Source organism: Teleopsis dalmanni, chromosome 1, assembly GCF_002237135.1.
Source record: "Teleopsis dalmanni isolate 2A chromosome 1, ASM223713v2, whole genome shotgun sequence".
NCBI lineage: Eukaryota > Metazoa > Arthropoda > Insecta > Diptera > Diopsidae > Teleopsis > Teleopsis dalmanni.
In genome coordinates, this window is record NC_051846.1 from 108,617,312 (window position 1) to 108,643,954 (window position 26,643).

Genomic DNA, 26,643 nt, shown 5'->3' on the forward strand with positions numbered 1-26,643 from the left:
AGCGCTCCCTACTCTTACCGTAGTAAGATCTGGTGAGCATAGATGAGGCAATTGGATGCATTGTATCCCCTTTCTCACCATTATGCATGTCCTTATTTAACCAGCTGCCTGTGGAAAGAACAGCGTGGCAACAGATGTACCAAGTCCTTTAATAGCGTTTTGAACAATCCAGGGCTCTTGAATCAGTAGTATGTCGAACTTTTCTTCGTCAAAGTGTCGCAAGATCATTGCTGATGCTGCTTTACTGTGATGAATATTCAGTTGTTCAACCTTTATGGTATGGGAGCACCCGCCTCCCTAACGGTCTACACAGACCCGCTAGTTCCATACCAGAGGCGTTGTCTTGCTCGTCGTGCATCCCTTTAGAATTTCACTTTGGCTTGATCAATACCACAGTTGAGCCTACCCCCTGCGGTCTTAATCGCCTCCGCGTCTTCTTTCGGGCACCACACTGTGAGCCTGACACCAGCACTGCTTTAAAGCAACTAAAAGATGCTTTAAAAGCAACTATGTGTTTCTCGCCAAGAGGTCCTTCTACTCTTGAGTCGTTATGTTATTAGTTGGCTGCCTTGTTTGACCCCAACCTTCTAACCTATGGGTTTTGGTTGGTTAACACCCTCTATGGGTTGTCCGCCTTTCTTAACCCCAGATCCGTTTTGCGTTCTCTTCTGGTTGTCAGCCGCTAAAGGTTGTTCACCACGCCGACCAACGGTCCCTTTACCAACCAATGCAGGTCGGTTGAGTGCCTGATAAGGTACTCCACCTCGCGCACTGGTTGGATCTTTGACTGTCGATTCAGCTTGGCTGACATCCTTTACTGGTTGTCCACCATCAGAGTTATCGCCTGTGATTCTAGCTGACGGAGTTGAGCTTGCTGTCGGAGCTTCAGGACATCCGCCCTTATACCTCTTTGCTAGCTATTCTTCCTTCAGCGATGATTCCACATGCGATAGTTGCTTAGTCGATCAGCTAGTTGTTCAACCGATCTTGTGGCTTTTGCAGCCTTTTGCCTCTCTCTTTTCCGCTTCTGCTTCTCCCTCTTGTTCAGACGGATACGCTCGGCCAAGTCGAGATCAGTCGTTGTCATGTTTCCAACTGTTTTGGTTAACGGCTCAGCCTCTTATGGGGCTTCTTCGTCCACCATTTTGTTGGTCTCATGACCGTAATGCGTTGTGGTATCTGAAGCTAAGGCTATCAGCTCGGCCTGTGAGGCCTCATTGTCCACCTTATCAGCGTCAACCACTTCGCCTTGTGTTGGTATAGTTAAAATTTTTTCGTCAATTTTGATTCCCACGAGTTGCGAAGAGAAATATGTCCACCTGCGGAGATTTCGCATTACACAGGTAAGGCTGTTTAAAACAGGAGGTCGCCAGGTGTCCTCAATTCGCTACTAAGACTGCTTCTACCCCAGCAGCCAAGCTAAAGGCCTAGCTGTTCCACCTTAGTTTGGGGGATTTTATTTCTAATGCACAGATTCCATTCATTCACACATTCATTCAATCATTCTCACTGCTCATTCACTAAAAGGGTGTTTTCCTTCACCCCGCCCGACTATCTGCGTCAAACGATAAGCAGAGACATGACCGTACTTATCGCTTAACAGTTGACCTGATAGATAGTCGCACTTCCCGAAGGCTGGTCAACTTAGCAGGGCCTGAGCAAATGCCGACCTACTAGCAGAAGGGTCGTCTTATCAGAAGTCGTAGCAAGCTACTTTGACCTGTGCATTTTCTCTTTTAGTCGCCTTTTACGACAAGCAGAGACATACTGAGGTGGTATTCTTATCCCGCCACAACACGGAGTAGCATCTACATTATACAAAACAAAAATTACAATTATCATTTTAAATATATTTAGTTAATTTTGCATCTACTAACAGTTAGTTTATGTTAAATTCACAAATAATATTTTATTTATATTTTTAGATTCACATATTATATTTTATATATATTTTTATATTTTATTATTTTAAAAATTAAAAATTGTTCACTGCACTAATTTGACGCACTTCACTAAAATTAAAAGCAGACTAAATGTATACAATGTAGGCAAAACAAGAAATTCTTAATACTCATATGCTTTTCTTTTTCATTCTTTTATTATTTCAACCCCGAAATTGCCTATGTCGAACACAAATGTCGAAAACAAAGAAAAATAAAAACAAAGAGCTATTACCTCCTCGCTTACTTTTTCAGCGCTGGCCTAATGGTGCCGCTAGGGAAACTTAAATGAGCACAACACAAAATAACAAACACACTCTCAGAAATTGCAGTAATACCATCTCAAAACGTACGATTATTTCCAACTTGAGCAAGTTAAAGTCCTTATTCTCTCCGAATACGGACCTAACTTGCTCCGAATACGAACCTTGTTACTCTTAAGAAAAATTTTATGGGCAATGAGTGCAACAGGGAGCATAATTTTGGTTCTCTGTTTTGATTTCTTGAGAAATCAATTGCACTGCACTATATTTAAAAAAAATACCGCGCAATTGATTGTTAAAAAGTAGTAAAACTGCGCCCAATATTAGAAAAAGTATAAAGCAAAAATGATCAAAGTGATTTAATTATAAATTTTTTTCAAATAATAATAAAGTAAGTAAATTATAATAATTATAATTTAAAAATACTAGTGTATATAATTAATAAATTAATGTTTTGTAGATGGTGACACATTGTGTTAGAGGCTGTGCCACGTACAAGACATTATACAAATTTCCATCAACCGATGAAGGAAGATAAGAATGCAATTGTTATTATTTGTTATACTGTTATAATCTGTGAAATATTTGAAATATGAAATATTTATTTGGCAAGTATTCGTATTCGTGTATTCCGATTCAGTACTGTGCAAATAATAATAAGAAATACCATCACTATTGTTTTTTTTATATGTTTTACAACTGCTGTATTTAAGTATTTTAAGATGCTACATTTTTAATATTAAGTTTATTATAAACATGTTTATTCTATATTTACTTGTTTGTCTAACTATAACTGTTTAAGTATTGAATGATTTGTTACAAGTGTATTTTATAATAAAAATTAAATGTATATATAAATAAATGAGTTAAGTGTATATTTTTTTAATTCATAAAAGTTAACGAAAAAATTTTATATGAGTTATACAAAACTTAGATGTGTCTCTAAAAAAGAATACTAAGTTTTTAAGTATTGATTCCAAGTTTTCTATCTTGAAAGCAATAATGAATTAAGAAGAACCGACTTGCGTCAAATCTCTTTCAAAACTAATTTTATTTTCAAAAATCTTACGTTTAAATACAAAATTTTCTTACAATTAACTTAACTAAAATAGGGGTTGAAATATTTTTTGCCTGTTATCGTTTGAACTGCATTCTGTGCAGCAGAGGTTCATATTAAAAGGATACAAACAGGAAATCCCAGCATCAAAGATTTCTCTTTTAATTGTTTTTTACAAACTATTTTAACTATAATTAGACACGGTGCCTTATGTCATAAACTACTAAAAATGTTTTTACAATATTATATTAGGATATCTTTTTACATGTTTTTTTCTTGTCCCTAATTCTTAGAATCTGCACGATAACAACCCTACAATATTAACAACCATAAATTTAATACATATTACCAGCATCCTATTTAGGCAAAATTGTAAATCTGCATAATTAAAATACTGGCACATGGAAAAGATAAATGTTTATCTCTGCGCATCCTTTATATTGTCTTATATTTATTTTAGGATACGCAGATTTTTATACTTTTACTCTTAACATATGATTAACTATGCCTGCCGTTCTTTATCCACAGGCGCGCAGTATTATTGTTCAAACTAATCTTGAACATTCTGCCGCGGGCCATAGTGATGTAGCTGCTGTCAAACGTTTGCAGGGAATTGAAGCTAAAATGAGAAATAATGTCAAATTCGCAGAACGATAAAAGACACGCTATAACGATGCTATACCTCTCAGGCTCGGTAAACAGTGGCATATCCTAGATATAAACAGCCGTTTGTGGAAACAGTGGACTACGGAGTTTTTGCCTCAACTTTTTCGACGCCCTAAATGGTGTAAGGAGGTGGTGCCCCTCAGGGTTGGGGATTTTGTGATCGTTTGTGACAATCTGCTACCAAGAGGTCAATGACTCAAGGGTCGAATTGTTGAAGTGTTTCCTTCCAAGACCGGTCAGGTTAGATCAGCCCGCGTACAGATCAAGAATGGTATCCTAACTCGTCCAGCCACCAAGCTAGCCGCTTGTCAGATTAGTGAATCTTCCGAAGATTCACGGGAGGGCGGAATGCAACAGAAAACGCAACACTGAGCTGGATGCAGCCCTGCTAGGCAGCATGACAGTTGACATGAATGACAGTTCAGAGGAAAAACGGATCTAAAAAAGTACACAAATGTGAAACACGTTACGTGTCGATTTTAATATAAATAATAACAAATTGATTGTAAACTAATACCATATATATCATATATAGTAAATAAATTGTCAATGAAATAATAGGCCGGTGTTTTACATAATCGATTACAACTTCTGAAATAATTGGTTTATTACGGGCGACTCTTCTATGGTACTCGGCTTTTTTTATGACACGACGTACCGTATCCGCGAAAACCGTTTTGGAGAAACTGTTTTTGATTTGAAACTGTGCTGTGTGGGCTGTCGTCCTTTCTTTCCGTTTCTTTGCCTTTACTCTCCGTGCTGTAATTCTGCGAAATGTGATACAAAAACTCAGCTTAACAGCAGAATATTAATTGCTTAGACAATAACATATAAGCAAAATCGACGAAAAAACCTAATGTTAATCGCAAAATCTTGCATTCCACGCAACTTAAACCAGGGTATTATTAATTTTAAAATTAAAAATAAAATAGAAGACATTGTTATTAAATTTTGGAATAAATATATCACTGAAGACAATTAATTATAGTTATGGTTTAAAAAAGAATTCGTTAAAAATATTAATAAATGGTTGAACAATATGAGTTGAAAGATTGATTTCAAAATTTATTTGGGGCGTGCGCAGTTATATGCGAGTGAGTGTACATATCTCTTGCTATCAAGATAGCAACTAGCATTTCTGTGTAAGCATTTTTACAATAATCTAATTTTAATTTCTTTTTAACTACTATTTACACATTTATATTATCACTTGTTTCTTGTTCTGATTCCAAAACTTAATCCGAAAAAATGAAAACGCTGGGAACATTGGAGCCTTGATGATTTTTTAGGTTAAATTGAAATGCAAAATATAGACTGAAAAACTCTTAAAATAAGTACACTCTGTTTCACTTGAATAACACACTTTGTTTTTGCATTATTATTTGCTTTTCTATCAATGATCTCATGACTTTGTTGTAATAATTATTAGGGTTTTTTGTTTGTTTTCTTATGTAGTTTCTTCCAAAAAAAATTACCACTACAGAAATGTACCGTTAAATTTTCCCGTTAGTTTCTTTTGAATTTGCATCAATAGCTAACTAGTTCGTTTTTCGTTTTACTTGAATAGCACATTTGAGTTCTAATTTCAGTTATGAGTAACAGATCAACACAATATTAGGTTTTTTTAATTTATTTGTGAATTTTAAATACATTGTGACGATTTAAATGAATAATGGGTCGTGGTAATGCATTAACCAAAGCGTTTTTTTCTCTGAGCTCGACTAGTACAATTATTATTTTCATGATTTGAGAAAAAAAATTCATCAGTTTGAGCGTTTGCACAGTTGAGTTGCCGGAGTTATGGTTTGGGGAGCCATATGTTACTATAGCACTTGTGAACTCCAATTCTTAAACACAACTATGAACGCAAAATCGTACCAAGGAGTTTTAGAAAAGGCTTTTCCTTTGTTAGAGAATTTTTTTGGACAATTGCCGTGGACTTTCCAACAAGACAACGCCCCAATACATACTGCCCATGTTGTAAAATCGTTCATTGAGTCCAGAAATGTTGCTGTTCTGAACTGGCCACCATACTCGCCGGATCTTAACATAATAGACAATGTTTGGGGATGGCTGGCTAGAAAAGTTTATGAATATGGAAAACAATTTTCAACAAAAACTGAACTTGAAGCAATTTAGCGAGCATGGGCTACAATTTCCCTTGATTATATTAAAATTGTGTATGATTCACTTCCCGATAGGATCTATGAGATTATATTAAACAAGGGAGGTTCAATCGATTACTAAAATTTTAATTTTAACAAATTAATCCTTAATAACACATAAAGTTATTAAATTTATTTAAAAAACAAAAATGTGCTATTCAAGTGAAACGAAATTTATATGCCACTTATATACTTATTTAGTTTCTCATCTTTTAACATAAAAATTATTGAACAAGTTCAAGTTTTTTGTTTTTATAATAAAGATTATTAATCACACTACCCATAAAAACTAAAAACAAATTGTTTTATTTCATTGGCTTAGAAGATATAAACAAAAGAAATTAAATGTGTGAAGTGTGCGATTCAAGTGAAACGGAGTGTATAACTATTCGGAGTGTATACTAATCAAGTTATAACGTCCAACAATTAAAATATTTTGAAGTCAAATACTACATAAAATAAATTATTTATATATGGGATATTTATAATTTATACTTAGGAAATGTCTGCAATTTATATTTGTAGTTATTAAAATTCTTTATTTGTTTATTGTACTTCGTTAAAAAATTCCTAAAACTATATACATTCAGTTATTTATATACATTTATTTATTTATATACATTTACTTATTTATATACATTTATTTATTTATATACTTTTATTTATTTACTTCTGTAATATTTTTTAAATAAATTTAATTATCTGTATTATTTTACTAGGTTAAAGAAATTTTATGTTAAACTTACATTACATTACAGAACTCTTAAATTTACTCTCTTTCATATGAAGTTTATGAAGTCTATTGTGCTGACACAATAGACACTATTATGAAGCAAATTGTAATTATATAGTTGGTGGGAGATAAGTGAATTGTTTTACTGGAACTGTACACAGGTATATTGCATATCAGTGTAATTCCTTTATTGTTCACTTGTTCTGTTTTATGACTAATTAAGCGAATTAAACTATTTTGACTACTACTATCTTTAAATGTTAAAATTTTGTTTTCTATTCTAAACTTTCATTTTCTTTTATCGTATTTTTACAGAGATACGTCCCAGAATTGATATTAACATTAACTTCCATCGATGCACGTCTATTTATAGCCTCATATAGTTCATCGATTGATGTTTTTGTTACATCAGAATCAATAGATGTGTCAAAACTTATAACAACTTCTTTGTTATCATCATCTAATTCACTTTCATTGGATGATTCACATGAAAAGCCATCAGTCAAAACCAAGTTAAAATCAATATCGCATTGCGGAGCATACAGTCCATGGCTCCGAATACTAATTTCAGAATTTTGATAATTCACATCACTTTCATTTGTTGGACTTGCAGAGACCACATGAGTACTTGAAATCACATTACTGTCATAGTTTCTACATTTGTCCGTAACTTTTACATTTCCCTTATTAAAAATTTTAAAGCATTGTTTTTTGTCACTAATTTCAAAATTTGTGCGTATATTGAAGTCAGATAAAGTGTACATTTTAAGCATATTGCTATCAAGATAATTATTAAGACTACTAAGTGATTTAGATCGCTTTGAGCTAAAGCTTTCATTACAAGCTTTATTGTTCTCTATGTTATGTTCTTCTATGTTAAATATTTTTGGAAAATTTGGCATAAAAATTTTGTTTTTATTTAAATCTTGTGCAATTTGACCAGCAATGTTATTATCCATATTGCTCAGACAATTCGATACTGTCTTATTAGTGATTCCAATGACGTTCGTATTTTTTAATAACGAAATATTTACTACGTTGGGCTTGCTTATTGAGTTTTTTAAAATTGATTCTTTATACAAGTCGTTATCTTTTCTCTTCTTTTGTTGTGATGTTATATAATTTAACATAGGATACATATTATTAGAAACACGGGAATTTTCATATAATGGATTGTTCTCGCCACGTTGACTAATCATTTGTTCTTTGATTTCATCCTCCTCATAAAGAGCTGAACGATGATGTATTGAATTTTTGACATCATAAACTACTTTAATTATTTCGTGTTGCGGTTCTATTGTTTCCGAAATGTTAGTATATATATTTGCTATAACGTTGCTAAAATCATTTTTTTGATTTAAATTGGATGAACTGTATACCGGTCTGCAAGATAAATTTGTGTTACTCAGCTTAGTACTTCCACTAAAACACTTCACTGCATTGCATTGTTTTGAATGCGCATAATTATTAGCAGCACTGCTGGATAAAGATCTTAAATCGCTGGCATTATCCACGATGCTAGGACGATTCATTTGACGTTGTAATTCAAAGTTGTTTCGTTTTGAAAGACGTTTTTGCTTTTTAAAAAATTTTCGTGCAACATTTATTTGATTTGGATTGTAAAATATATCAGCACATGGAACTTCATATGTAAGAGTATTTATACCCGCAGTATTTTGGCTGTGATCGATTGCTGTCAAACTTTTAATATTGGCATTTAGTAAATATTGATTTGAGAAATTAATTGACTTAATTGGATGTTCTTTTTGATGGGAATTACTTTTCATACTGCAAATACTATTAGTATGATGCCTCGAACACTGACTATTTGAGCGGCATGTAGAATTATTCGCGTCATATGGAGTCGATTTATATGTAGTAAGTGCCAAGTTAACAGAAGGAACATCTTTATAGTTTTTATGGTACTCTATTAAGCAAAAGGTATTTTTGTTCAATTGTCTTGCTTTATTTCGCGAAAAATTATAAAAAAAAACTAAAAACAATCCTAAACCTATAGCGGAAACGGAACATATTGTACTATATATTTGATTTACACGGTTTTCCAATATTGTTGATTGCGTGACAAAGAAAGCAGCTGATAACCACAATATAGTGAATACTAAGAACAAAATCAAAAGTGCTCTTAAGTCGGCTATATTAACACATTCAAATTCATCTAATTTGCTACTAATTGAATTAGTTAATGTCAGAGAACTATATAGTTTCATATTAAGCTGTGAATTTCTTTTACGAGTTGTATTTGCAAAATTTAACTGTTCCATATCTGTAGCATCTGTGTTATCTGAAAACTTAGGATTTCGAATTTCATTTATCTTTTTACTATTATGATAATATACATTGAAAACCAGAATAAGAAAAAATAATAGCAGCATTATGACTGGAATTACTATTGCAATTATAGCTGATGTATTATGTACGAAACAATACGAATATGATGCATATTCATTTAGATTTACAGCGCCACTAATACCACAAATGATAGCGCTAACGCCCCAGCCAACAAGATATATTCCTAAAATTGGTTTTTTGAGATCGATATCTACTGACAAATTATTTTCTGGGCCCGTATGCCTCCTTTTAACGAAACGTTTGTACATAGTTCTGAAGCTAACACATAACCAAAATAATACGCACATAGTGAAATAATGTATAAGTAATCCAAATATTTTGCAGATATTCCGATTTTCCGTCTGAAAAATTCCAAGAGTAAATACTACACAAAGCGATGATAAAGCAATCCATGTATTTACAAATGAGTGTTTTTGTTGACGATTTATACGTATCGCTTCTCCAAAAATAATAAAAGTTGATATGTTAATCCAGGAACAAATAAAAAGCACTAGGCTTCCAATATAAATACTAAGAGGCGTGAAACGAAATAAAGCCCCAGTGTTTTCATTAGGTATATCATTTAAAAATTGTTTTCTTTGTAGCAAACCGTAATAACCTAATCGATTACATGTGAACCAAAGCAAACCGCGGTACATGTATATTTTTCGACATATATTATGGTTCCATATTTTTAATTTACTATCCCACCATGCTCCTACAGGAGCACTAATATCATTATGGTACGGTCGCATTCGAATTATTATTGAAATATTTCCGAGTAAATGGAAATTTGTGTAATCCATTACATCATTTATTATTTTTGTCCCTATAGTTACTGAAGATAATATTTTGTCATCATTCTCATCGCTTCTATTTAAATATGGCAGCAGATTCGAATTTCGAAATATTCCAACCATCAGTTTGCAAGATTTGTGTGAGTTATTAAACAATAAATTACTGGGTATATGAATTGCTGCATCCACGTAATTCTCAAATATAGGAAAAGAATCATTTGATATAGTACACTCAAATGTACGTTTACCTATGTTCCCATTTGGTCTTAACCACATGCATGACAAGCCAGTAAATGATTCTGATCTCAGATTGAAAGTGTCAATAAATATATTTTTTGGAGATACGTTTTTGTTTTCAGATTTTTCGTCGTTTATATCCAATAAACGTGACGTTTGTATATGTGCTGCTGCTGCTTCAACTGCGCTAAGGATTTTAATACCACTTTCGTGCAGTTTCTGAGCTTCATAAAACAATGATTTTGGCAAAATTATTAATTGCGATGCAGTGTCAAGCAGTATATGTGCTACATCAGTTTGATTCTTAATATATTTTAAGTATTTAGTAAGCGTTTGTGCAATAAATTCTAAGTCCATTGGATCTATAATTTTTTTTATATTTGTAGTAGTGTTTGTAAAATGATAGAGACGATTGGCAATTTCTAATTCTTTACCTTTAGCAAGCGTAAAGTTCATTTTTGCAAATTGTTCCAAAATTCTGGTCGTTTCACTTACGAATGGACATTTTTTCACATTTAAATATAACCATGTACCGTTAGGACTGCAATAGTAAGATGCCCAAGCTTGAGACTCTCCTTCTTCCTCACAGTTTTGAATATTTGTTTCACCGCGGACTGTCTGAGGCCAGTAATAAACACCTTTATTTGTGCTTATTTTAACTGCTTCACAATATTTCGTTGATTTTGAAATCACAGTAATCGTAATGGACTTAGACAAATTGGCATGTTGTGATTTTAGTGCACAATCCCACATGCCAGTATGATTCTTTTTTAAACTTTTTATTTTCAAAACAGAATTTAAAATGCCTGAATCTGCAGAGTGCTTCATTTCCAAATATACATCGGCAAATATTTTTAAAGGATCTTTATATTCAACAGCTTCAGTTGAATTTTGCTTTTGCATTTTATTAGTCCACCCCCAAAAGACATGTGCTCGTGTTGGCAAGTCTTCAGATTCATGAGGAACACCTATAGCAATACGAGGTGCCCCACATTTAAGCATTAATTCATCTCCTTCAAATGCAAGCTATAAAATAAATATTCGTAACAATGTTTGCAATTTTTAAAAATTCTACAATTTGATACCTGATTTTTTGAAGGACTAAGTTCAAGTAGAGGCTGTAAAGGAGATTCGCAATGAAGATCAATTCCAACTTTAAGTTTTTTTAAAAATACACCACTAAAATCGCTTGGAGCTTCGCATTTAGGTTGTGGATGCAACTTCAAATGTGTATTAGACCAAGCCACCAGCCATATGAGATCACAATCACACACGAGAGGATTGTTAGATATATCACTGTATGTAAAAAAAAAAATATTTTTCAGAGTTACAAAAACTTGTCACTTATCAATTACTACAATTAACTAATCAATAATCTTATAAACTAGAGGATACTACAAGTATTAAAATGACGTACAATTAAGCTCCCTCCTTTCTCAATTACCTTAACACATAATAAATGCAAAAATAATAAAATACCTCTTTGAGATAACTAGAAACGTAACACAAAATTCTTAGTCATAGTAATTCTGAATACTCCCAGGAAATACGTCTCCCTATTCCCACGATATTCCCAAGAATAGAAATTTGTTATTCTGAATCACATGGGAATGGGAGTTTTGTTCCCTATTCCCAATTTTGCTATTCTGAATCAAATGGGAACGGGAGATTTTTTCCCAATTTAGCACAAAATCTTTCCCAAGCAATTTGTGTGGGAGACAGTTGAAGAAAGTGTTTAAAAAGAGTTTAATTTAATATGTAAGTAACTTATAATGATTAGATTTTTGAATATATTATATTTTAATAAAATTATCATAATAAATATAATATTTTTAAATTTATTTAAATTATGTTTTTATTTTATCCATACGGGTTAATTATTTTTCGAATATATTTTAATACAACTATTATAACAAATTTAATACATCTAAATTTTTATTTAATATTATTTTAAATAACATTATTATTATAATAAAAATATTTTAACAAATTTAATACGAGGGCTGCTATATATATTTCTGGCCTAGACAACACTAAGTGTTGCTAGGTGCAATCTGACATTTCCTGCATTTCCAGAATGACAGAACGTGTTATCATTTAATTGTGAATTGTTTTATTTACAGAGACTTCAAAAATTCATCTCGACCAAAAAATAGAATTAACACGTGGACATTTTCGTACGATCATTTTTCACAACTTTTGACGTGGATTATCACGACAACAGTGCATTGATGAACTTAAATCTTTGTATGGCGATAAAACAATTGAATAATAAAAGAAAACCAAATCTCAGAATGAACCGGATTTCTGGAACACGTTTAATATAATTTCTTGTTATTATGAAGAAGTAAAACATTGCTTCTTATTTATCATAACATTTGCGCAATTATAAACTATTATTACAATTTATTAATTGAAAGACATTTATTTCTATCTAATTATAAAAATAAATACGACTTTTGGAGAAGAATTCAAATTTTAGTTAAAACGTTAATAATTTCAATTAATAAATAAGATATTTTACTTTGTTTTACTGTATATAAGAAAAAAATAAATTATGTGGATATTAAAAAATAAAATAAAAGATTCATTCATTTCTGATATTTTGTGCTGCAGATAAATAATGCGATTTTTTAATTAAAATCAACATATGATACGCAATTGTTTTCTTTGTTTTGCTCATTTTCGCAAGTTTCGCCATTAAAAAATGCAATGGTTGCCAAAATTCAACAAAACAAATTTGAAACTTTTGTTGTTCCCAAAACAGCTGTCTCCTAAGCAATTCAGAATAAGGGATTTTTATTGTTGGGAATAGCGTGAGAATAAGGAGATTTATTCCCTAGGAGTATTCAGAATAACTATGATTTTTTTAATTAATTAAATTAAGTAAAACAGTTTCGAGTATTGCCAAATACCCATTTCAGTGGATTGGAATTATTTCTTATATTTATATTTATTCGTAAATAATTTTTTGAGACTGCAAATATCAAGGGTTGAACTCGTAACCTGCCAAACTTGAAGCTCAGAGTCAGCGTTCATTAAATGGGTATTACACATCGTACTTGGTGCGACGTCCCTTGCTATTACACATCATGCCCAGCCGACATTATTTTGAACACTCCTCATCAAATAAAACAACAAATATACTACAAAATAAAATCATGCGTGCATTTAAACGATGTTTTCGCTTCCATCCCTTAAAATCCCTTAAAAAAGTTGTAGCAGCATGTACAACGGAGTTTTATTAATTTTCTGTGCACAGAGTGTACTGAAAATACGCAAAGAACATTTTCCCAAACTATTATTTAGCGATGATATCAATTCCGCTTTTGAAAAACTGCTGTCGGAGTCCCGAGACTACAGGTAGCATGCTCTGCAGAATATGGTTGAATGAAAGTATGTCCAACGATTGGAATTGTAGTACCCTATAACTTGTATTGAAAGCCATTCGTCGATTTGCGCCAACTATAGCGAGATTTCCTATCACATACATACAATTTTCAAGTGTACTATGTGAAAGATTGAGGCCATATGTTAACTCAGTAATTGGACCTTATTAGTGCAGCTTTTGTCCTGGTCGCTCCACCAATGACAAGATATTCACACTGTGACAAATATTGGAAAAATCTCGTAACATAATATCGACACCCACCATCTTTTTGTCGAATATAAATCAGCTTTCAATAACCCTTTAAGGAATCGCGTTTACGCAGCAATATCTGAGCCTGGTATCCCTGCAAATTTAATGTAACTTGTTACGATACTTTCTCGTTGTCATTCCGATTTGCTGGGATATCAGGATGGTTACAACAAATTATTTTATTGCATCCAACGTATTCAAAAGTTTTTGTCGTTTTATATTTTTTTTGTGTTTAAATTTTATTGTTAAGTATAATTAAGTAAAATTGACAATCAATATATTAATAATGATTTTATAAGTTTAAAAAAAAATATATGTGTCAATAAAATCAATTTAAGAGTGTTGATTATCTTCTACGAAACAATCTGGAGAGAAATACTCGTCCTGGGAGTCCTTGGTGTTAGATTCCACATGTATATTCTATGGATTGTACCTCTTCTAGCCCCTTTTGTGTCATTATATTTTCTTGATGGTTACCCAAAATTATAATTGATACAGTATAGACGTGAGTAGGCTATACTTTTGATTTCTAATATTTCTTGATGTAGAAATATTTTTTCTTTGCCACACAATATTATTGGTGATATAGTCAACCTATCGTTTTACTATAATTTTGAATAGCATGTGCTTTAGGTTTTTAATATTCTTTGTTATAGGGATATTCTTTGTTTGTCCCACAAAATTATTGCGGTTGACATGAGACCACCTGTCGTATTACAATTAGGATGTAGACTTCTTGTTTAAGAGACAAAACGTACGATCTGTATGTCGCTTATACAACCTGTTGGTCTGTAAAGCGCAGAAGCATAGTAACTACAACAGAATGATATAGCAGCATTGGGAGTTTTCGAGAGAAAAATTCTTTGTAAGATCTTTGGTCCTCTATAAGTTGGCGACGACTAGCACATCCAAATGAACCACGAGCTGTACGAGTTTTGTCATGACATGATATAGTTCAGTGCATTTCATTAGTTATGTTTCATTTTCAGTTTGCAGTTTCATTAGTTATGTCGTGAGAATGGATGACGATGCTCTAGCAAAAAAAGTATTTGAAGTGATCAAGTTGAGGAAGCACTAACCGTACTTGATGAAGAAGACTGGAAAAGGTGCACAAGCCGCAGAGGCACGTGGAGAGACATGTTTTAACATTTCTTTGCACCAATCGACACGAACCTTTTTTTGAACGATTGTCTAATTGTGCGGGATCCAATAAGAACAAACCTTTTTTAAGGTCAAGTGTTCATGCAATATCGAATGTATGCTGGTGGGAGAAATGCCCAAGGATGCCTCTAGCTCACGGTATGTCACATGACGATCTTGCATTATCAGTTCACGCACGGCATCAATGTTCTCTGGCACAACGGCCGTTTTTGAACGACCTGCGCGAAATTCGTCGTTGAGCGAGCGTCGGCAATAATTGAATTCATTAAACCAGTTTTTCACAGTGCTATAGGATGGTGCTTTATCGCCATACAAAGATTTAAGTTCATCAATGCACTGTTGTCGTGATAATCCACGTCAAAAGTTGTGAAAAATGATCGTACGAAAATGTCCGTGTTAATTCCATTTTTTGGTCGAGATGAATTTTTGAAGTCTCTGTAAATAAAACAATTCACAATTAAATGACAACACGTTCTGAGTGATGTTATGGTAAAAAATGTCAACCTTTCCAATGGAAATGCCTGGTTTATTTATTAGTTCCTTTAACAGTTTTTGGTCTTTATTCTTTTCTTTTTTGTTGTGTGTCGGTAGAATCGATGACACCTGCTGTGAGGTTTCTGATGGCTGATTGGTCTTCCAGGGATAGGGGAAACTCACTGATTGTGGATTTAATTATATTTGGCATAATATAGACAAACCTGTAGTGCTTCTCTGCAAAGTAAAATTTTGACTATAGTTTGAGCCGCTTTTAGTTATCAATTTTGTATAACTTATATACAAATTTCAGGTTGAATGAATTCGCAAAATTTTATTAATTTTCTGAATAATGTTCTGAAGCATCATGTAGATATAAATCGCTAATAGAAGTCGTGAATGAATTCAGGAAAAGAAAACTGAAATTCTTGTTTGTCCAACATAATCCATTCCGGAATGTACTTATTCACGAGTTCTAATAACAATCTATTTCATAACTAATTTTTGCTAGATACACTATATTTTGCTTTTATTTAACAGCTTTCAAAGAATGTTATCAATTGCACTAAGTGGTCTACAAGAATTAGCATTTGTATATGTTGATATTATAGTCTTCGGGTCAAGTTCACAACACCATAATAAAAATTTAGAAAAAGTTTTTCGAAAACTACAAGAATGCAATCTTAAACTTAATTTAAACAAATGTGAATTTCTCAAAACGGAAGTCATTTATCTGGGCCACTTAATTACTTCAAAAGGAATTACCACGGATTCCTCTAAACATGAAGTAATTGAAAAATATCCAATTCCAACTACCGCAGATGAAGCAAGAAGATTCATAGCTTTTTGCAACAACTACTGACGTTTTATTGAAAATTTTGCCGAAATAGCCACACCAATCAATCAATTACAAAGAAAAAATAATATATTTAATTTGACTGACTCATGTAAAAAATCTTTTAAAAAATGAAGTGTTAGCTTATCCAGATTTTAATAAACCTTTCATTCTTACAACCGATACATCACAATTTGCTTTAGGTGCAATTTTATCTCAAGGAGAACCAGGACAAGACAGACCAATTACATATGGTAGCAAAACTTTAAATAAACATGAACTAAATAAACCAATAACTGAAAAATAACTTCTTGGCATTCATTGGGGAATTAACTATTTTCGTCCATATTTGTATGGCAGAAAATTCACTGTTTATACGGATCATAGACCCCTAGTTGGCCTATTTCAACATAAGAACCCTTCATCTAAATTGACTAGAGTACGATTGAATTTAATGGATTACGATTTTGATATTATTTTCAAGCAGGGCAGCATGAATACGAATTCAGATGCTTTGTCTAGAATTAAGCTAAACACTGAAAAATTAATACAAATGATACCGAAAGAAATAAATGTCCTGACAAGAGCAGCTACAAAGAAATTTAATGCCAACAATAAAGATAATATTATGGCTAGTGAAATAAGGAAACAAAAAGATAATAATTCCAAAAAAGTGAAGCCTGATAACCTTCATATTTGGGAAACGACATCTGTTTCAGATATAAGAAATCTAAAGAAGTCAAAATTTACGAAAAATAATAATATTAAAAAAGATTTTAATATAAAAATATAAGACAATGAAGTTCTTGTATTATTCAATGATAATTCTCCACCAGACTTAAAAAAATATTCAATAATCTGCAGATTGAAAATAGAAATTTTGTTTTTATATATTATTTGATTGTAATTGTATCTTTCTGATTAGAAATTGACAATTATGTAATCAAATCTTAAAAACTAAACATAATGCAATTAGCAGGTGCAAAAAAGGAGTTTAAACTTTATAATAAAATGAAATGGATTATTATTATCAAAATTTATATCAACATTTTTAGTAAAATTACGTTAAGGTGGTACGAAGCTTTTTCGCTTAAGTCTAGATATTGTGGTATCAGAAAGCAGCTGTTGCGCCATTGGATTACTATGCTGGTGAAGTTTCACTTTATATTTTTGGCCGCATGTTGTAATGACGTCTGCAATAGTTGGGATTCCAAGATCGTTGTGGATATGTACATTTTTGAGATACCAAGGAGCACCGGTTATTTGTCTAAGTAATTTGTTTTGAACTCTCTGTATTTTTTCGATATTAGAAGCACATGCTGCACTCCAGAGTTCTATACCATAGGACCATATAGGTTTTAAGATTGAATTGTATACCAGGACTTTATTTTCCAGAGTTAGCTTAGAGTTTTTATTAATAAGCCAAGAAGCTGCTGTGATTTTAATTTAATTTGAGATTTTTTGCTTTCAATGTGCTTAGTCCAAGTCAGCCTTCTATCAAGATGAATGCCAAGATATTTTACATCATGTGACTGAGGTATAATGATGTTATTCAACTTAACAGGGGGGCACGTTTCTTTTCGCAGAGTAAACGTGACATGCACACTTTTCGTTTCGTTTACTTTTATGCGCCATTTTGCTAGCCACTTCTCCAATAGACTTAAGTGAGTCGAGAGACTTTGGGACGCCCTTATGTGGTCACTGTTAGAACTGAGAATTGCAGCGTCATCCACGAAAGTAGCAAGTACATGATTTGAGAGTAGTGGGGGATCAGCTATGTAGATTTTATACTGAAACGGCGCCAATACGCTTCCTTGGGAAGCACCAGCCATTATGTCGATTTCTCTTGAAATAAAAGTATTGTATTTCAATCTAAATCTTCTAGAGGATATATACCTTCTTATCAAAAAAGAACGAGAGGCCTATTTTGAATTCCCGCGCTTATCCAATCGGTAAATTTTTTTCACGCTGGCAACACTACTATATACATTCTGTCAAAGTTTAACGCATATCGTACGATTAGTTTTTGTTTGGCGTCTATACAAAAAAGTCGAAAAATTTTCGTGTGGCGCTTTTTATAATAGATCAAAAATTAGAACAACGTGCGTGCATCAAATTTTAGTGATTTAATGATTTTTGTGTGTCGCAACAACAAGTATACGAATGGTTTAAAAGGTTCAAAGACGGTCCTACAAGCTTGGAGCATGATGAGATCCCTGGCCGCCCAACAACTTCTGTTACTGAAGAAAACATTGAATCGGCGAAACAGATCGTGTTGGAAAATCGTTGTGAACCGATTAGAGAGATTGCAGTGTTGTTGGCATCTCATATGGTTCGGTCGAACACATTTTAACTGATGTTTTGGGTTTGAAACGCGTCGCTTCTCGGCTGGGTGCAAAAAAGCTGAATTTCATTCAAAAAAGCATCAGTTTTTGAACAAAAACTCCACCAATATTATTAAAAAAAACTGTACTCGCCAGATATGGCCCCGTGTGACTTTTTCCCCTTCCTCCGACTCAAATTGCCATTGCGAGGAAAGCGTTTTGAGACCATAGAGGCCATAAGGTAAAAATCGCCACACGCAAATTTTTCGACTTCTTGTATAAACGCCAAACAAAAACTAATCGTACGATATGCGTTAAACTTTGACAGAATGTGTATAATAGTGTTGCCAGCGTGAAAATAAAAAAAATTTACCGATTGAATAAGCGCGGGAATCACAGTTCCCGTGAATAATTTCTTTTTTGATCACAAGGTATGTATACAATAGCTTATGCATATTTTCAGGAAGGTAATGTTTTATTGTATACATAAGACCTTCGTGCCAAACCTTATCAAAAGCTTGGGCTATGTCCAAGAAAATGGCACAACACTATTGTTTGCGCTGAAAGGCAGTATGTATTTCTTTAGCAATTCTGTGAACTTGCTCAATAGTGCCATGTCCTGTTCGAAATCCAAATTGATGGTTTGGGATCACATTGTTTTGAGTTATTATTGACATAATATATGACAGCAGCATTTTCTCAAAGACTTTGGATAACTGGGGCAAAACAGTAATTGGTCTATATGATGATGCCAAAGTTAGGTCCTTTCCTGCTTTTGGAATCATTTTTATTTCTGAAACTTTCCATTACTTCGGGTAGTAGCCATAAGCACGGATGCTGTAAAATATCAACGTTAGAATGGTTATTGCTGAATCAGGCAATTGTATCATTTTACCTGTTCGGATAGCAAATGTTCGGATAGTTTCCTTGACGTCATCCAAACACAACGTAAGGGGAGTTTCAACAATAGAAGGTGATCGATCTTAGGTTGGAAATCTGATGTTTGTGGGTTTGGCTGAAAGACGCCCTTTATGTGTTCTGCCAAAATACAACCTTTTTCTTTGTCACTGCGAGCCCAAGAATCATCCGATTTTCTAAGCGGTGAGTCGCTTTGTATTGGAGTTTTAAATTTCTTCGTTGCATTCCACAGAGAATAGTTGTTTTCTTTATGTGGACCAAGAGACTCGAGATATTCTTGTAAAGCACGGTTTTTGTCATCAGATAGGGCTTTTTTAAGATCTTTTGAAGTCTTTAAATCTTTGTTTTGAGGTGGGTGATCGAAGTCTATGCCATTCTCGCCTGCTTTGTCGTTTTCGGGAAATAAGATAATTAATTTGTGATTGATATACTATATTTGACTGGACTGACCTTTCTGGTTGAGAGGCTTTAATTATAGCATTATTTATAGCATTATGTCTTGGTGAAGTGATCAACTGCTTTATCAATTTCTTTGGGTGATCTAAAATTTGAGTTATTACTTATTTCCTCATTATTAAAATTTCTATAATTCTTCCAGTTTATAAGAGTTTTCTTATTCTGCTCATTTAAGTTAGTTTTAAATTTTGCTAGAGTTAAAATAACCGGAGAATGGTCAGAGAACAAGTCATAAGATGATTTTACAGCAATGTCTTCACGTTTCATTCCATTAATGAATGCAAAATCGATCAAGTCTGGTGTTTTTCGACTGTCTGATGGCCCGTATCTTGGATGACCCGAGGTCAGAACGTCAAGGCTTTTGCCAAGTACTGCATACAGTTAAAGTCTTGGAGATATCAGTCTAGAACCCCAAAAGGTGTGTTTAGCATTGAAATCCCCAGCAACTAGAAAGTTACGACCGATATCATTAAAAAATTTCCGGAATTGATCAGAATTAATAGCAAATTTGGGTGGGCAATAGATTGCTGAGACGACGATTTTAGTTAGACCAGAAATTACGCAAATTGATGTAACCTATAGATATTTAAAAACATGCTTTTGGATTTCATAACGTTGTATTGTGTTTCTAACAAGTACTCCAGAACCGCCACATGCTTTACTATCTGGATATTTAGTATCATAAAACTTATATCCATAAACTCGAAAACAGTTTTTGAAGGTTAAATGTGTTTCGGATATAAGCAGTATATCGATGTTGTTACTCACCAGAAATATAGATACTTCCAGTACATGTTGGCTTAAGCCGTTTGCATTCTTTCGAAATCAGTAGCGTATCTTCTTTAAATTGTATATCTATAGGTAATATGTTCTATTTTCTAGCAGATAATATTATTGGTTTATATTGAATAGGTATTATTATTTGTTGCCTATTAATCGTGATTGTGAAAGAAAAGGTGTAATGTCTATATTACAAAAGTATTTCGTTAAGAAGTCTCTTCCAATTATACCGTCAAGGTCGATAGGGAAATCTTCTTCCATTACAGAAAATTCATGTTTTACTAATTGTCCTTCAAAATCCATTTCTATTGTCGAGATGCCTAAAGATGACTTATAATTATCTGTTATACCTATTAATTTACATGTAGTTTTGGGGTCGTACATCAAGTTAAATTTGTATTTTATTATGGAGACATCTGCTCCAGTATCAATAAGTAGATTCACATGGGTATTTAAGTCAATACAGAAGATGTTTATGTAATTGGAGATATTTTTATTTAGGTTATAAATTTTCTTTTTCTTTATACCAGAGGGGAATTCTCCATGTTTCCCTCCGGTCGCCTGCAGTTTTCCTGCATGGCTGCCACGTTTATCCGTCTAAAATTTGTATTTGAGTTCCTCTGACCATTATTGACCCTCATGTTGTAGACTCTATAATGGCTGCCGCGATTGTTTCTCTGTTGATTACGGCTGTAACCATTATTATTACTTCTAGGGTAATTGTTGTATCTTCGGTTGTTTGAGCCTGCATCTCTATTACCGTATGACCTATTATTGACTCGATATTGGGGTCTTTCATCATGCTGTGAACGTCGTAGAATCAAGTTTTCGGCAAACGTCCTAGCTTCCTCAAATGTTTTAGGTTGAGCAGCTTGTACTGTTTGAGAGTACTGTGCATTTAAACCTTTTTTATATGCTAAAAATGCATGTTTCTCATTGCATTTCATAATTATCTCCCCTTCCAAAGAGTTTTTATTTATATTTTTCTTTAACAAGGTTGCTGTATTAAAATTAGCCAGCAAGTTAGACATTGCTTTCATTTGGGTTTTACCACCTCAGCAATTAAACTTTGGTTCTGTATCATGCTTTGCATCAAGCTATTCATCATATTTTGCACACTGTCTTTGGGCAACGTTTAATTTTTGTCTTAGGGCAGCGAAAACTGGACATCCTCTGTAGTTTGCTGTGTGGCTATCACCGCAGTTTGAACATTTTCTAACAGCTGGGTTTTCTTTGCTTTCAGGACATTTATCTGAGCTATGGATGTTGGCACAAATAACACAAACCTTGGCAAGTTTACAGTATGACTTAGTGTGTCTTTATTCCTGACAGTTGAAGCACTGTACTGGTAAACTACGTTTGCGTGGCTCCTCAATAGTATTTTTCTGTTTAAAAGAAAGCGAAGGAAATAAATAGGATGGACTTCACCACTTTTCAACTTGTTTCTGACTAGATACAGTTCAACTTTGTAGATTGGTTGCGATTTGCGGTCTCTATTTAAGATATTAGATACACTTTTTGCATCGAAATATTTTTTTTATGATATTTATAATATCAACTGCAGCCTCTATGCCTTTTATGACCACTATTAATCCTTTACTCCTTTTCAATTGATAGGTATAGAATTGTTTCAAGTTTTTCTCTAATTCAGCAATTACTTTTCGAAAATGATCTTCACTTGAAACTTGTACCTTGGTTTCATTAATCATGCCCTTTTTAATAGGTACAACAAAGAAATTTTTTTTACCTATTAAATTTGATAGTGAATTAACTAAATCACTAGAGTTTTTTTCTCTTAGATAGATAGGCGGTGCTTTAATGATTTTTTCTTTAATTTCTTCTACGTTGTCACTTTCATCACTCAATGGTTTAAATCTGTTGCTATAATTATTGTTGTTTATTTTTTAAATTTTGTCAGGATTGTTTGTGTTTTTTTATGAGCTAAGTTTTCGCTTAACTATTTGAGTATATCGTTCAATTCCTGTTTCTACTTTGATTGGTTTATTTGGAAGTTCATAACTATTCCCGGAATTAGGAGTTTTACATTAAACATTCCACAGCTGAGGTAATGAGATGGTACAGAAGTCAATGAATTTTGACATAATTTCGATTTTTGTTCCTGTTGCTGCAGAATTTGTAAAGTTTGCTTCTGTGTTTTATGTTGCTGCTCTTGCTGTTGTTGTATTACTTGCTCTTGATTAAGTTGTTGTTGGTATTCACCTTTCGGTGGAGTACGATCAACCGCCATTATAATGAATCAAAACGTTTACAAATAAAAAAATAAAATAAAATAAAAAATAAAAAGAAAAAAAAAATCTGTATATTTAATTAAATAGAATTATTTTATTCTAACAATAGTATTTACACAATTACACTTTGCAGTACTATTTTGTATTTGCTGTCTCTATCAGGTGTTTTATATATTTGTGTAAACAAAAACACAGAACTTACTAAGATATGCAAATCACTTTTTAAGGCGGTAAAAATAATTTAAATCCGATTGATTAATTAAGAATATAACTATTCAGTGTTTTATCAGTAAAGTAAAGAGTTTATTACAAGTTTTTATTAGCTTATTTAATAATTCGCCATTAAATGAAAGACTTTTTCCCGGTTATTACTTCAAAAACACGGACCGCATTAAAAGCACGACTTTTCAGCACCGAAGACATTAGAAGTACATAGCAATAATATAATCAAATCAAGATTAAATAATATATGATGTTTATTATCATTTTTGAAAAGAAAACAAACCTCATAAAAAAAGGGAGGTGGCATGTAGTGTATTCTAACAAATGTTAAATAAGTTATGTTAAATAAGTTGTATTAAATATGAGTTATGTTAAATAAGTTATGTTAAATAAGTCATGTTAAATAAGTTACGTTAAGCAGAATAAATCCATAATAACGTGACTAAAAGTCCTAAAAAATGTATATAAACAGAAGAAATTTCAATAAAGATCAGTTTAAATACAGAAATCGTGTTTGACTGATAGCCATATTTTGCTCTCTAAGCGAAAATTGCTAAAACAAGAATATATTGCTCCTTCAGCGAGAATTCTTTTTAGATGAATATTCTGCTCTCTAAGCGGAAATCCGAATACATCCAAAAGGTAAATTCCTAATATTATACTAGTCAAGGTGTAGAGAGGGGTTTCGATGAAACCTCGAGTTAAAAAAGAGTATAAGTGCTTAAGTGCACTAGCTTAAAACAGCTTCAACATAACAATTACTGAACAAAAAGATTTTCTTGAAATGATAATTTTTTGTAAATATTTCATTTTATAAATTGTAGTAGTGCTTGATCTACTCGAATCGGGATGCAATAAATGTAAACAACACATTACAGGGAAATATAGACCTTATAGTGGAATACTTCCAAAAATGGAAGATTAAAATTAATAATGACAAAACCTAGGCTATATTTATAACTCGGAAAAGAAGACAGCATCCTTCAAGAGTGAGCGTTTGTGACACGGAGCATTATTTTTTTCATTTTTTCGTTTCTTTTTGTTATTATATTTAACAAAAATTTAATTAATGTCGAATACCTTTTTTGACCGCTGTATGCGAAAGAGCAAGTTTCAAATATTGAAACGTAAATAAAAGTGAAAGAATCAAAACTTTTTTGTTATAATAATAGATTACTCGTTTTAGTGAGGGCCATGTTATGCAGTGTCTCGGGCACGGCATGAGTACAATAGTTGTTGTTTCCAATGCAAATTTTAAATTTAAGAATGAGTAAAAATAAAATATGGCCGTTCAAACTACGGCATGAGAGCCGGCGTATTTGTGCCCCGGCATTAAGGCAAAATAGTGTTGTTTAGTAATAAATTTCAAAATTTGCGCCTTTTGGGAGCAAATTACTACAATTCTAATACGTTCTGGAGAAAAAATGGCAGTAAGCAGCACAGCCTTTTTTTTATAAATCGCTAATAATATAATTATTACTTTTTCCAGTTTTAAAGAAAGGCGTATATACTGTTAAGTACTGTTAACAATTATTGTAAGATAATGTAATATAAATTATTATTAAATTAATTATTAAATTATTATTACAGCCTCTATGAGTTTTCTTTCTAGTTATTTTTGGTGGCAAATTGAAAGTGAGCATATCTAAATTTCCTTTTAATTTTAGGCACAACCAAAATGTATCAAAACATTTTGTCGTGCCCGAGACACTCTGCATAACATGGCCTAATCTGTCAACTTTTTAAAAATATTGCATATAGCATATTGCACGCTTTGAAATTTCAGACATAAATTTTTAAAAGTTCTATTATATTAAATTATAATATTAAATGGTATTGTGGAAAAATTATATAATTTAATGAATATTTATTTTAATGATCATACAAAATTAATTAATCGAATCGAAATAATATTCAGTAGGTAATATGTTTTGTTACAGTTTTGTCAAAAAGTTACAGTAATTATATAATTGAACAATATTCCGTAAGAAATATTTGTTTTGTTAATATTTTTTGACAAAAACAAATAACCGTAATGGATAATGTTTAAGGGTTATAGTTATTGTCAATTTATTTTTGAATAGTTTAGTTTTCAAGTATGACGCGCACGCTGTAGGTTTATTTAATTTAGTTTTAAAACGAAGCTTAATAAAAAAAATGTCATTGAGTTGCCCGGAGAAACCAAAAACACCTTTTTTTCGGTTACAAACATAATATACCATACTTATACACTTTTCACAACAAGACCTTATATATTATATGTGTTACTTACAGTTGTTTCAATTTAGTCATATGTTTGAATGAACCATTATATATATGAGTAATTAAGTTGTTCGATAATTTAAGCCGCTCAATATTTAATAAACTGTCCCCAAAGGTATCATTATTTATATCTTTTAAAAGATTAAAAGAAATGTCAAGCCGTGTTAATCCAGTCAAATTGCTTAATCGTTGTTTATCTATATGACTTATGGAATTTTTGCTTAGATCCCTATGGTAATAAAAATTTATTTATTTATTAGTTTTTTAATATATGTACGTACTTACAAGAATACTAATCTGGATATGTTACTTGATAATTGTATATCGTCCCAATTAGAAGCTCGACCGTCAATATTACATTTCATATGTATACTGTTTAAAACACTTTTGCAACGACATTTAGCAGTACAATTGAATCCATCAATAGATGAAAGTAGTAAATCAGAAATGCAGAAAAGCACAGCTAAGACTATTTCAATTTTTATCATTTCATTTAATATACCAGATTCAAATCACAAATATTTTATTGTTATACACATCATGATATTGTTACTGTAGCCTAAGAATGCACATCATAGAATAAAGCAGCTTAAAAATACATTTAATCTGTGCAGCAAATTCCTTGTAGGAACTTCGAGTAACTATGACTACATAAAAGTGCGTTTCACCGGCAAATTTCCAAGTAAAAGAGAGTGCATGAGACTCACATCTCTATGGAAATATCAAAACCAAGGAATACTTGCACAAGAATGGAAACAGGTCTCGGAAAGTCAAGTGGCATCACATATTACATATAAATGTTGGCTACAGAAAAGTTTTGATATATAACGGAAACTTTTTTATTTAAAAGAATAAACACAAAATTTTATTACGAAAATTTATTTTTTAACTTTTTTTGTGATATGTATTGAACAAGTTACTTTAGGCTGCGGTTATATTGCATACAAATTTTGTCTTCCGTGTCTGTAAGAATATTTGTTCGTGCGGACTTACCGCATATCACGGTTACATTACTTGTGAATTGACATTTCATCTTTGTTTGTCTTTAAAACAAAATGGATAGTGAAGATCAAAGAAGATAAAGAAAAGAAACTGAAACAATATTCAAAATTTTC

The 26,643-nt window shown here is 32.3% G+C and overlaps 1 protein-coding gene across 1 annotated transcript; it reads right to left on the reverse strand.

Moving 5' to 3' along the window:
- Positions 1-6,620: 6,620 nt before the first annotated feature.
- Positions 6,621-26,326, reverse strand: LOC119673431 (adhesion G protein-coupled receptor A3). Its single transcript, XM_038084703.1, has 4 exons — positions 25,814-26,326; positions 25,539-25,757; positions 11,293-11,503; positions 6,621-11,233 (listed from the first exon to the last, which is right to left on the reverse strand). Exons 1-4 carry the CDS (start codon positions 26,014-26,016, stop codon positions 7,100-7,102), a joined length of 4,767 nt encoding a protein of 1,588 aa, XP_037940631.1. The 5' UTR covers positions 26,017-26,326; the 3' UTR covers positions 6,621-7,099.
- Between the last annotated feature and the right edge of the window lie 317 nt (positions 26,327-26,643).